Here is a 12,492-nt window from a genome sequence, read left to right as displayed (position 1 = left end):
AAGCTTCTTGAAGGCGGCTACCTGTGCTTAAAAGGTAGGCTAAGGAAAATTTCCTCATGGTAGTAGCCGGCTGACAGCACTACCCTATCCTTAGGAACATGCCTTGTCTTGCCCATGAACAGCTGCACTTGTCACTGTATGCCAACTTCATTTCTTCTCCGCTTGCTGCATTCTGTTAGCCTCTGTCAATTGGAAGTTAGAAGGGCACCTGGGTAAACTGTGTCATCTAAACAGCTTTAGGAATAAAGCATGTTTGATGGGCGTTACTCTAGGGGAAGAAAGGTCTTTACTCCTCATGCCAGTGTTCTGCACAGTATGAGTGTTTTGCTAGTGCACTGCTTTTCAAAGAAGCTTTGGTCAGAGCGAGTGCTTTTGTGCTGTTACCGTGGGGCGTTAAGCTTCCCTTCAACAATGTGGTTGTTTCTGTCAACTCTATTTCCTCTCTTTCTGTATTTATCCTTAGTGAGCTACTGGTAGAAGATGTAGATAGTGAAAACATGGAAGACCCTCATGCAGGTGGTGCAGAAGACAAGGTGGTTCTCAGCAGCTCCGTCCCTGTGAGGACTGTTGACAAGGCTGCACTTGCTCAGGATGCCAGAGGTAGGATCCTTAAGTGTGAAAGAGTCAGTGAGGAAAATCAGTGTGGCCTGCAGCAAAACCGTTCTTCGTCTTTTGGATAATGGGAAAAATGGGAGTGAGAGCAGCACTGAATGTGTTGCTTCTTACCTCATTTGTAGGTGGCCAGCCAGTTGGAGAAGTGGAGCAAGAGCACGGTGCTGAATTTCCTGAGGATTTCGAGGTACTTCCTCTGAGAGATGCAGTGGGGTTCCCCTTGCTTTGGGCGTATTTACCTCTGGGCTCACTGACCTGCTGCTCCTGCCACACAGAGAGGTCATTAGTTTTGCAGGTGCCTGCTGATGGCAAGTAACATTTACTATCTTTGAATTTACTCTGAAGACTGACCCAGTTACTAACAGTGCACCTCATATGCACGTGCTCTTAGAGCATCCTTTTTGCTCATGTAACAAATGTTTTTTAGGCCTGCGCACGGCTGCAGCAGGAGCTTGCTGATGCTCTTAAAAAGCAAGCTGTGTCAGAAGCTTTACTGGAAGTTACTAATCACTACAACAGAGTCTCGTATGAAGAGAATCTGTGCTTGCAAAAGGAATTGGAGACTGTTAAAGCTGAGGTATGGAAAGCCTGTCACTATAGGAATAAACCTGTGGGTGTCAGAAGTCACGGAGAGGGCAGGAGAGGCAGCATTGGTGCTTCAAAGCGTGCTATAGGAAATCAGTAGAGGCATGGGAGAGGCCAGGACAAAAGATGATGAAGCAGTGCAGTTTGTGTTCATCTGCCAGCAGACACAAAAGCGTGAATGTACTCTTCATGTAGAGGGTATGCGCAGATACATGCAGTACCTGAACTCTTCAGCAGCAGCTGACTCCTCTGTGTGAAAAAAGCTCACCTGACTACTGTGGATTCTTCCTGCGATTTGACAGATCCGGGAGTTGGAAGAATGTCAGCTTCAGTCCGAGCATTGTGTCCGAGACTTGGAGACCCTCTTGGATAATAAGGAAAGAGAAGTAGCAGCTTCTTCCCAGAAACTGCAGGACCTCCTGTTGGCATCTTTTGGGACTAATCCTGCTATCAAAGCTATGGAAGAACAAGTGCAGTGGTAAGAGAATAACACAGGGAAGGAAGCTGGCTGTCGCGTTCTGGAACTGTGCGAAACCATCAGGATAGTCTTCTTGTATCGCAGCAAGTCGATACGCTATTGTGGAGGGCGCTTTTGGATTTGACTGTGTTATTTCATGCTGTTCTTTCTGAATTGGTGCTCTGGTGGATTCCTGTAATAAGACCTGTATTTCTTTCTAAGCCTTGAAATGGAATACTCCAGATTGGACGCCATGGTCCAGCAACAAAGCAGTAGGACTGAAGCCCTTCAGAGAGACCTGCAAGCCTCTGCCTCAGTAAGCTGGTCGTAAACGTCCCTTTCTTGTGAGCTCCTGAGCCTAGTTATCTGTTTCTGTGGGGAAATTTTAAGAAGAGGTTTTCCTGGAGAGCCTGGGGAAAACTCAGTTCCAGAATACAGGCTGCTCAGAAAGCAGCCTGGTCCATTCCCCAGCTTTCTGATTTTGAGAGTTTCCGCTGGTACTATAGGAGGTCCTGCGTGACTCTCCAAAGGGTGAGGATTTGACACTTGTTCATTTCCTTCATAGCAGTTTGTCTGGTGCTGTGTTCTGAATTTGTGACCAAAACAGTGTTAACACTAACACGGGGATGATGAATCCCTTCTCTGGAAGAGAGGGGAGTAACAGTGCAGCAAATCAAACAACTGTGTGAAGTTGGCTTTCCCAAGATCAGCTCCTGAGCCCTCTCTTAGGCACAAGTTGAGCGGGAGCAGTTCAGGTTTTGCTTTTCTAAATGGTGGCCTTGTTTCCCAGGACACGATGGAATGAGGCGATGCAGAAAAAATTCTGTAACATTGCTCACTAATAGCTGTCTGAGCCCACCCTTTCTTAGGCATGGGGACCCAGCAGTAGAGTTCCACAAAGGGCTTTTGAGGTTGCTCTGGCCATTCAGGAACATGTAACGTTTTATCTAGTCTGCTCGTTGCTCAGCTCTATTGCTAAAGCAGCCATGTGTCAGAGCTACGTTTGTTTTCAGAAGGTCTTCTTGTAGAAAGCGTGAACTGCCTTTGCAGTGGCTCATTTTTAGTCCAAAAGTAAGGTTTTGGGTGTGACTGTTGGAAGAGACCTTTTTTTGAATGACATGGAAGGGCATTATATGTTTAGGTGGCTTTAATTCTCAAGCTTCTACTTTCTCTTCAGGCACTCTTTCAAGTGCTTACTTACGCTAGTTTCGTCGACTTGTTGTTGTTGTCGTTCACGTTTCTTAAGTAAAAGACAGGACATGATGTTTTACGTTAACTGGGTGTAGAAAAGGTGTGTTTCTGGAGCGGGAGGAAGAGGAAGACACAGCTACAGATGACCATTGGGACCCTTTGCAAGTCTGATATTTCCCGCAAATTTTTGAAAATAATCTGCAGCTTTGACCTAAAGAGAATACATCTTCCTCCACGAGTGCTGTAAAAGCTGCCTTCTGACCGCTACTTAATTAATCTTCAAGTGCAATGGAAAAGAGAGAGCATGCGTATCTTGTCCTGTCAGTTCTGTAATGCAGCTTTGACTGGTGACAGCATATAAAAATTCCTCTAAAGCAAGATACCCGGTTTCTGAGGAAACCAGAAGGGCCTAGGTATGGGTGTGTTTGATTTCCCATGAGCATCTCAGGATTTTTTTCCTCTACAGGTGGGTGACCCTTCCCAGCAGCTGAAGGAAGAGTCTAAAAAATGCATGCGGCTAGAAGCACAAAATCGCGATTTGCAAGAACAGTTGTCCGCCGTGCGTGAGAGCCATGGAAAACTGGAGAAGAGCAAATGCCAGCTGGAAGAAGAGGTGGCTAAGCTCAAACGTCATATGGAGACTAAGATGGTGGATCACAGCCAGGCAGAGCAGTACGAAAGAGAGGTAGAAGGACGAGCTGTGCAAGGAAGAAGACGAAGACTAAGAAAAGTCAATCTGGTTCCTCAGGTAAGTGAATTTCTCACATGTGTCTGTAGTTGCTATTATAGATTTCTGTTATGGTCACCATTACCTGGCGTTTTATTTTTGTTGCTGGATTCCACGTGTTCGTGCTGTGTTCCTGGAGTGTGGTGGGAGAAGGGAGTATGGCTGGCCCAGCTTACTCACTGAGTAAAGCTGGGCCCTCAAAACTGAGTATGTGCAATTCACTGGCAGGGAGAGATCAGCCCCTGAGCTCTCTGTTAAGCACAAGCTGAGCGGAAAGCAGTTCAGGTTTTGTTTTTCTGAATGGTGTCATTGTTTCCCAGGACACAATGTGGAACCTGAGGAAGGCTATCAGGAATGATGTGAAAGCTGTTCTTGTTTGAATGAAGTTCCTGGCTTCACTTTAGTTTTAACACCGGGTTAGGAGATGATAATTACAGTCTTGATGGCCAATCTCTTCATCAGTTTCTGTTCTCTGCCGCCTCTCTACCTCCTTCTCTGTCCGCTGTCTGCAGGTTGGTGAACTTTACGATCTGCTGGAGAAAGAGTCTAAAAACTGCGCACAGCTAGAAGCACAAAATCGAGATTTGCGGGAAGAGTTGTCCACTGTTCGTGAGCACCATGAAGACCTGCAGAAGAGCAAATGCCAGCTGGAAGAAGAGGTGGCTAGCCTGAAACATCATATGGAGACTAACATGGTAGATCGCAGTCAGGCAGAGCGATACAAAAGAGAGGCAGAGGAACGAGCCGCACAAGAAGTAAGACAAAAACTAGAAGAAGTCAATCTGTTTTTGCGGGAAAGTGGATTTTTCACACGTGGCTGTAGTTTCTATTATAGATTTCCATTATGGTCATCATTTCCTAGTATTTTATTTTTGATGCCTAATTCCGTGTGTTAGTGCTGTCTTTCCTGGAGCGTGGTGGGAGAAGGGAATATGGTTGGGCCAGAGTGCTCACTGAGTAAAGCTGTGCCCCTGAAATTGAATATGTGCAACTGACTGATGGGCAGAGATCAGCCCCTGAGCTCTCTCTTAAGAACAAGTTGAGCAGAAGGCAGTTCAGGTTTTGTTTTTCTGAAGGGTGTCACTGTTTCCCAGGATATAATGTGGAAGCTGGGAAACTTTGTGAAAGCTGTTCTTTTCCCAGCAGCTGGAGAAAGAGTCTAAAAAATGCGTGCGGCTAGAAGCACAAAATCGCGATTTGCAAGAACAGTTGTCCGCCGTGCGTGAGAGCCATGAAAAACTGGAGAAGAGCAAATGCCAGCTGGAAGAAGAGGTGGCTAAGCTCAAACGTCATATGGAGACTAAGATGGTGGATCACAGCCAGGCAGAGCAGTACGAAAGAGAGGTAGAAGGACGAGCTGTGCAAGGAAGAAGACGAAGACTAAGAAAAGTCAATCTGGTTCCTCAGGTAAGTGAATTTCTCACATGTGTCTGTAGTTGCTATTATAGATTTCTGTTATGGTCACCATTGCCTGGGGTTTTATTTTTGTTGCTGGATTCCACGTGTTCGTGCTGTTTTCCTGGAGTGTGGTGGGAGAAGGGAGTATGGCTGGCCCAGCTTACTCACTGAGTAAAGCTGGGCCCTCAAAACTGAGTATGTGCAATTCACTGGCAGGGAGAGATCACCCCTGAGCTCTCTGTTAAGCACAAGCTGAGCGGAAAGCAGTTCAGGTTTTGTTTTGTCTGAATGGTGTCATTGTTTCCCAGGACACAATGTGGAACCTGAGGAGGGCTATCAGGAATGATGTGAAAGCTGTTCTTGTTTGAATGTAGTTCCTGGCTTCACTTTAGTTTTAACACCAGGTTAGGAGATGATAATTACAGTCTTGATGGCCAATCTCTTCATCAATTTCTGTTCTCTGCCGCCTCTCTACCTCCTTCTCTGTCCGCTGTCTGCAGGTTGGTGAACTTTACGATCTGCTGGAGAAAGAGTCTAAAAACTGCGCACAGCTAGAAGCACAGAATCGCAGTTTGCAGGAAGAGTTGTCCACTGTTCGTGAGCACCATGAAGACCTGCAGAAGAGCAAATGCCAGCTGGAAGAAGAGGTGGCTAGCCTGAAACATCATATGGAGACTAACATGGTAGATCGCAGTCAGGCAGAGCAATACAAAAGAGAGGCAGAGGAACGAGCCGCACAAGAAGTAAGACAAAAACAAGCAGAAGTCAATCTGTTTTTGCGGGTAAGTGGATTTTTCACACGTGGCTCTGGTTTCTATTATAGATTTCCATTATGGTCATCATTTCCTAGTATTTTATTTTTGATGCCTAATTCTGTGTGTTAGTGCTGTCTTTCCTGGAGCGTGGTGGGAGAAGGGAATATGGTTGGGCCAGAGTGCTCACTGAGTAAAGCTGGGCCCCTGAAATTGAATATGTGCAACTGACTGATGGGGAGAGATCAGCCCCTGAGCTCTCTCTTAAGAACAAGTTGAGCAGAAGGCAGTTCAGGTTTTGTTTTTCTGAAGGGTGTCACTGTTTCCCAGGACATAATGTGGAAGCTGGGAAACTATGTGAAAGCTGTTCTTTTCCCAGCAGCTGGAGAAAGAGTCTAAAAAATGCGCACAGATAGAAGCACAAAATCGAGATTTGCGGGAAGAGTTGTCCACCGTGCGTGAGAGCCATGGAAAACTGGAGAAGAGCAAATGCCAGCTGGAAGAAGAGGTGGCTAAGCTCAAACGTCATATGGAGACTAACATGGTGGACCGCAGTCAGGCAGAGCAGTATAAAATAGACTTAGAAGAACGAGCTGTGCAGGGAAGAATACCAAAACTAGAGGTAGACTATCTGTTTTTTCAGGTAAGTGAATTTCTCACATGTGTCTGTAGTTGCTATTATAGATTTCTGTTATGGTCACCATTGCCTAGGGTTTTATTTTTGTTGCTGGATTCCACGTGTTCGTGCTGTTTTCCTGGAGTGTGGTGGGAGAAGGGAGTATGGCTGGCCCAGCTTACTCACTGAGTAAAGCTGGGCCCTCAAAACTGAGTATGTGCAATTCACTGGCAGGGAGAGATCAGCCCCTGAGCTCTCTGTTAAGCACAAGCTGAGCGGAAAGCAGTTCAGGTTTTGTTTTTCTGAATGGTGTCATTGTTTCCCAGGACACAATGTGGAACCTGAGGAAGGCTATCAGGAATGATGTGAAAGCTGTTCTTGTTTGAATGAAGTTCCTGGCTTCACTTTAGTTTTAATACTGGGTTGACCAGATGACAATTACAGTCTTGATGGCCAATCTCTTCATCAATTTCTGTTCTCTGCCGCCTCTCTACCTCCTTCTCTGTCCACTGTCTGCAGGTTGATGAACTTTACAACCTGCTGGAGAAAGAGTCTAAAAAATGCGCACAGCTAGAAGCACAAAATCGAGATTTGCGGGAAGAGTTGTCCACCGTGCGTGAGAGCTGTGAAAAACTGGAGAAGAGCAAATGCCAGCTGGAAGAAGAGGTGGCTAAGCTCAAACATCATATGGAGACTGACATGGTGGACTGCAGCCAGGCAGAGCAGTATAAAATAGACTTAGAAGAACGAGCTGTGCAGGGAAGAATACCAAAACTAGAGGTAGACTATCTGTTTTTTCAGGTAAGTGAATTTCTCACATGTGTCTGTAGTTGCTATTATAGATTTCTGTTATGGTCACCATTACGTGGGGTTTTATTTTTGTTGCTGGATTCCACGTGTTCGTGCTGTTTTCCTGGAGTGTGGTGGGAGAAGGGAGTATGGCTGGCCCAGCTTACTCACTGAGCAAAGCTGGGCCCTCAGAACTTGAGTATGTGCAATTCACTGGCAGGGAGAGATCAGCCCCTGAGCTCTCTGTTAAGCACAAGCTGAGCGGAAAGCAGTTCAGGTTTTGTTTTTCTGAATGGTGTCATTGTTTCCCAGGACACAATGTGGAACCTGAGGAAGGCTATCAGGAATGATGTGAAAGCTGTTCTTGTTTGAATGAAGTTCCTGGCTTCACTTTAGTTTTAATATTGGGTTAGGAGATGATAATTACAGTCTTGATGGCCAATCTCTTCATCAATTTTTGTTCTCTGCCTCCTCTCTACCTCCTTCTCTGTCCGCTGTCTGCAGGTTGCTGAACTTTACCGTAGGATGAAGAAAGAGTCTAAAAAATGCACACAGCTAGAAGCACAAGATCGCAGTTTGAGGGAAGAGTTGTCCACCGTTCGTGAGCACCGTGAAGATCTGCAGAAGAGCAAATGCCAGCTGGAAGAAGAGGTGTCTAAGCTGAAACATCATATGGAGACTAACATGGTAGATCGCAGTCAGGCAGAGCGATACAAAAGAGAGGCAGAGGAACGAGCCGCACAAGACTTAAGACAAAAACTAGAAGAAGTCAATCTGGTTTTGCAGGAGGAGTTTTCCACCGTTAGTGAGAACTATGCGGACCTGCAGAAGAGCAAATGCCAGCTGGAAGAAGAGGTGGCTAAGCTGAAACATCATATGGAGACTAACATGGTAGATCGCAGCCAGGCAGAGCAATTCAAAAGAGAGGCAGAGGAACGAGCCGCACAAGAAGTAAGACGAAAACTAGAAGAAGTCAATCTGTTTTTGCGGGTAAGTGGATTTTTCACACGTGGCTGTAGTTTCTCTTATAGATTTTCATTACGGTCATCATTTTCTAGTATTTTATTTTTGGTGCCTAATTCCGTGTGTTAGTGCTGTCTTTCCTGGAGTGTGGTGGGAGAAGGGAATATGGTTGGGCCAGAGGGCAATGCGCCGGCTGTTCCCGGAATCGACATCTTGCCCAAGGTAGATTTCCATTTTGCAGGTTTTGGGCAGTATCGCTGCATCCTGGTCTTGTTCTCACTGCTCATCTTTGAATGGGTGTTGTAACTTACAGGAATCCTTTTCTCTATGCCCGAGACAGTGTTCTTTCATGAGTAGCTTTGATGAAAAATAGTGCTAAGAGGGGGGTTCTTTCTGAATGAAAAAATTATCTGGTGTGGTATTTCCAGGGTTTTGCCTTGATGGCTGATGGTAGTGAGGAGGCACGCTTGCCTCAATGAGTAAAACTGGGCTCCTGAAATTCAGTATGTGCAATTCACTAGCAGGGAGAGTTGTCTTTCCCTTTGCGGTTGTTGAAAGTGCATTATCTGCTTCAGACACAGGCACTTCCCCAGGACAGATTAGAAGAAGTCAGAGGCAGTCTTTATGATATGAGATACAGATTAAGAGATCTTCAATGCGAAATGGCCAACATGCAAAACAGCCATCAAGAGAGAAGTTTTCAACAAGAATCCCTGCGTGCGGAACTGGAAAGGTACAAAAAGCTGTATCTGAAGGAAGTCGACTTTAGAAAACGCCTAGGAAATAAACTGGAAAGGTGAGTGCATGCTTTTTTGGAGCGGTAACAAGATGCTATTTTTTCCTCATGCATTTTTCTCCTAAAATCCCTCTCCTACACCTCGTGAGCATTACGTCTGTAAGCGTAAGATGGCATATTTGTTAGGAAAGTACCTTCAGACCCTTCCCCTTCATTAGAGCTGTCTCTTTAGTGCTTCAGCAGTACCACTGATCGTGGCCTTCATAGGGCATCTTTGAAGTTCATTGAGTCTTTTTGTCAATCTCTAGTCATCTCCTCCTCTAATTCTGGGTATGAATTCAGAAAAGATAAATTTCAGGTTCCTTATTGCTTGAGTAAGTACAGGCCTTTCAGAGAACAGAATTTGATTCTGTGAAGAAAAAAGAAGAAAAAAGAAATTCTTTTTTGACTTCAGTTCAGCAGCGTGTCTGAGGTTGGATCTTTCCTTGGGAAAGGGAGAGTAGCTCAGAGTTGTTACACAGGTGATGTACCTTTCAGAAGCTATGTAAACACGTGGCATTCACAGGCTGCTTTGAAGCCCTAATGCTGAGAAGTCCCAAGTGTTGGTAACTCTTGCTGCTTCTTGCAGGTAGTGTCACTTCTTAGAAGCAAGCTCCAAAAAACCTCAGATCAAGCAATGCTCTTCTTTTGGATGCTCTTAATCCCTTTCACTTTCAAAAGTCGAATAATAGTCATAGACCTGGAGGGTAACTTTGTGGAAGTGTTCCTGCCAAAGATGACCCTCTGTATATTTCTGACTGTTTCAGAGCTAATGAGAGACTAGCAGAAGCCAATGCTAAGCTCCTTCAGGAGCGCCGTAGGAAGAGATTACCAGTCATAAGCAGCAGTGCCAGTGAAGGTCTGTTTGAAAGTCCAGTTCAGTGTTCAATTGACCCAGGACATCTTGGCAATGCTTTGTCACTGAACACAAGTCTGTGTGTACAAAGAACCAGCCAAAGCACAAAAAGGGCCCCAGTGTGATCAAGAAACGGGGCTGAAGCCTATATGGAAAATACGGTAAGCATTTTGAAATAGTGTTCTCAACTACTGCTAAAGAGTATCCATAAGCAAAGTTACGGTTTTTAGCCTAAAGTTAGAATCCATTTATAGCTCCAAAGTGTATGGTCTAATATACTGAAACAACTGCTAATGATGACTTTGCTTCTGACAGGTGACTCAGGAGGAGGAAGTTCAGACCAAGCATCCTGGTCCTCAGCAGCCCTCCCTCAAGGCCAAGGAGTCTGATATACGGAACCGGCTTATATAGCAAGAACAACCTCAGCATGGTGTGACCAGCCCCCTCGCCCCCCCCGAAGCTTTTGAATGCGATATGAAAGTGTCTCCCCTTGACGCTTTATCAGTATGTAATAAAGTTAAATGTTTAATTTGCTGATCAAGTAAAGTTTGTGTATTATATGGCTATAGGTTTTGTAATGTCGATATTGAGTGAAGTAATTTAAGTTTTGTGTAAGTGTCAAACTGAATACAGAGGGCTTGATAAAAGAAACGCTAGTGCCTGGGAAATATAAAGTACTTTAAGTCTGTGGAATTTAGGGGCCCCACTAAACATGAGTTAATTGTTTCACACTAGCCTTCTAAAGTATAACATTTCACACTATCCTTTCTACCTATCAGTTAGTTCAAAGACAGAGCCTCCCAAACATTTGCTAGCTTGAGATACTCCTTGCCTGCCCATCCTGCAATAAATTTTGCAGGAAGGTCGCCCTGTTCTAAATCTTTGCTAGTTAACAGAAGAATTATAGATATGGCTGGTTTCAGCTAATTGTGTAACCACTGGGGCGTCCAACTGTGCCAAAGGTGAAAAGTTTAAGAAGAGGAAGACTCGTTTCCTTCATCTTGAAGACCCCTACTCACAAGAGGAAGACTCATTTACTTCATCCTGAGCCCCTCGCCCATGACCACGGGGAGGCACTGCACATGTGCAAAGGACCTTTTAGCTCATTATAATACGAAGCCGGGATAGAGCATGAATATGTATAGGCGTGTAACTTTAGAGGATAAATGTAGCGGGAAACGACACTGAGGTGTGTGTCTTTGGTGGAGCAGAGACTCCCCTGCGCACCCAGTGCTGCTTGCTTATTGCCTCTTACCCTTAAACAATCTGAGTAAAATGTTTGGAATCAGTCGTGGCTAAGACTGAATTTTTATAACAAGTAGATGCTGGAGCAGAAAAGTCCCAATTCCCGAAAAGGAGGAGTGGTTATACTGAGACAGAATGTTTGCCTTCCACTGACTAATTCACAATGGGGGGAAGATGGCACTTTTGTGTTGCTAAGACCCAGCATTTAATTCCAAGCATTTTGTTCCAACCTGGCATTTAATAAACTGTGCAGTCTAGCGTGTGTCTTTGCGTACACGTTGGCTGGTTAATTAACACCAGGCTTAAGATGCGGTTTGAAGGAGCCCTTCTGTTTATGGCAAGGCGTTAACGTGAAGAAAAAATTCCTTCCCCGCTTCCTTCTTCTCGTCGCCGGGCAACGGCGCCTGCGCGAGGCGAGCCGTTGTGTGAGGCCGTGTCCGTGAGCCCATAGTGGCCGGCGGGAGAACGAGCTCCGCCCCCAGCAGCTGTACCGTGCCGAGGCCGCTCCCGCATCTTCGCTCGGGCCCTGGCACAACTCGTATGGTGCTTCCTGCCGTTGCTCCCCTGAGGCGGGCCCGTGGCCGCGTTCCTGCCGCGGCATGAAGAGGCTCTTCGGGTTCGGGAGGAAGAGGAAGGCGCAGCCGCCCGTCGGCAGCGCCTCAACGCCCCGTCCCGCCGGTGCGTACGATCTCCGGCAGAAGGACCTGGGCAAGCTGCACCGCGCGGCCGCCTGCGGCGACCTGGCCCAGGTGCGGCAGGGGCTGAAGAAGCACGGCGTGGACGGGCGGGACAAGGCGGAGCGGTAAGGGGGGAGCGGTGGAGGGAGGGCGCTGAGGCGGGATCGGGAGGTCCTGCAGTGCCAGGAGCAAGTGCAGCCCCCGGCAGCAGCTCAGCGGCGCTGGGGGCGAAGGGCCGCGGCAGTGCGGGGAGCGGGAGGGCCGCTCGTAGCCGAGCTCAGCCCTCGGCTGGGTGTGGGAGTCGGCCTTGCTCTGGCAGAAGCCCTTAAATTCGGCCTGGCATCCAGCTGTGGCCTTTTCCCCGGCCTTCTCAGTGCCCTCTTTGACGGAGTCGCCCTTCTTTGCCTGGGGCGCAGGAGTGGAAGGGAGCAGCCTGCCAAAGGCGAGTTGCACTTGAGCTGAGAAAGCTGCACTCCCTTAACTGAGGGTAACTTAAGGAGGGTTAAGCAGTGCGGGCAGGAAAGAGCCACAGAGCAGAATAAACGTGGGGTTTGTTGATGGTGCGTGCGCAGTTGCCTGATGTACCTCTTCTGACTGCGGTGTGGCAGCCAAAGCAAGAACCTGCTTTTAGGTGGCAGTTACTTTGTTCGGTACAGGTAGTCGGTATCTTGGGCTGGAAGGTCCAGGCGGCAGCTTGCAGGAGAAGCTGCTGCTTCTGGCAGGTGTTATTGTGTGGGCTTTTGAGTCAAGCATAGCAAGTGCTTGGCAGTTGTATCTTCAGGAGGAGTCCTGGACTGCAGTGTAGCTCCTAGCGATCCGTCGTAAGCAGAAGGGATTCAGCTTCAGTTT

At 46.9% G+C, this 12,492-nt stretch overlaps 1 protein-coding gene across 1 annotated transcript; it reads left to right on the top strand.

Annotated features, from left to right (window-relative positions):
- The first annotated feature begins 7,983 nt into the window (after positions 1-7,983).
- LOC308227878 (ankyrin repeat domain-containing protein 26) lies at positions 7,984-10,276 on the top strand. Its single transcript, XM_080630774.1, has 4 exons — positions 7,984-8,117; positions 8,666-8,886; positions 9,633-9,882; positions 10,037-10,276. Exons 1-3 carry the CDS (start codon positions 8,004-8,006, stop codon positions 9,844-9,846), a joined length of 549 nt encoding a protein of 182 aa, XP_080486900.1. The 5' UTR covers positions 7,984-8,003; the 3' UTR covers positions 9,847-9,882; positions 10,037-10,276.
- The last annotated feature ends 2,216 nt before the right edge of the window (positions 10,277-12,492 follow it).

Source organism: Psittacula echo, assembly GCF_963264785.1.
Source record: "Psittacula echo genome assembly, chromosome: 1".
Classification (NCBI taxonomy): Eukaryota; Metazoa; Chordata; class Aves; order Psittaciformes; family Psittacidae; genus Psittacula; species Psittacula echo.
Note: the sequence above shows the minus strand (reverse complement) of the source record. Positions and strands in the feature narration are given on the sequence as shown.

What these genes read in the sequence shown, in the direction of transcription:
- LOC308227878 (XM_080630774.1), top strand. Translation starts at nt 8,004, where the DNA reads ATGGAGACTAACATGGTAGATCGCAGCCAGGCAGAGCAATTCAAAAGA. An exon ending in AAGTCAATCTGTTTTTGCGG is followed by an intron (nt 8,118 to 8,665) that starts GTAAGTGGATTT and finishes TATCTGCTTCAG; the next exon opens with ACACAGGCACTTCCCCAGGA. An exon ending in CTAGGAAATAAACTGGAAAG is followed by an intron (nt 8,887 to 9,632) that starts GTGAGTGCATGC and finishes TGACTGTTTCAG; the next exon opens with AGCTAATGAGAGACTAGCAG.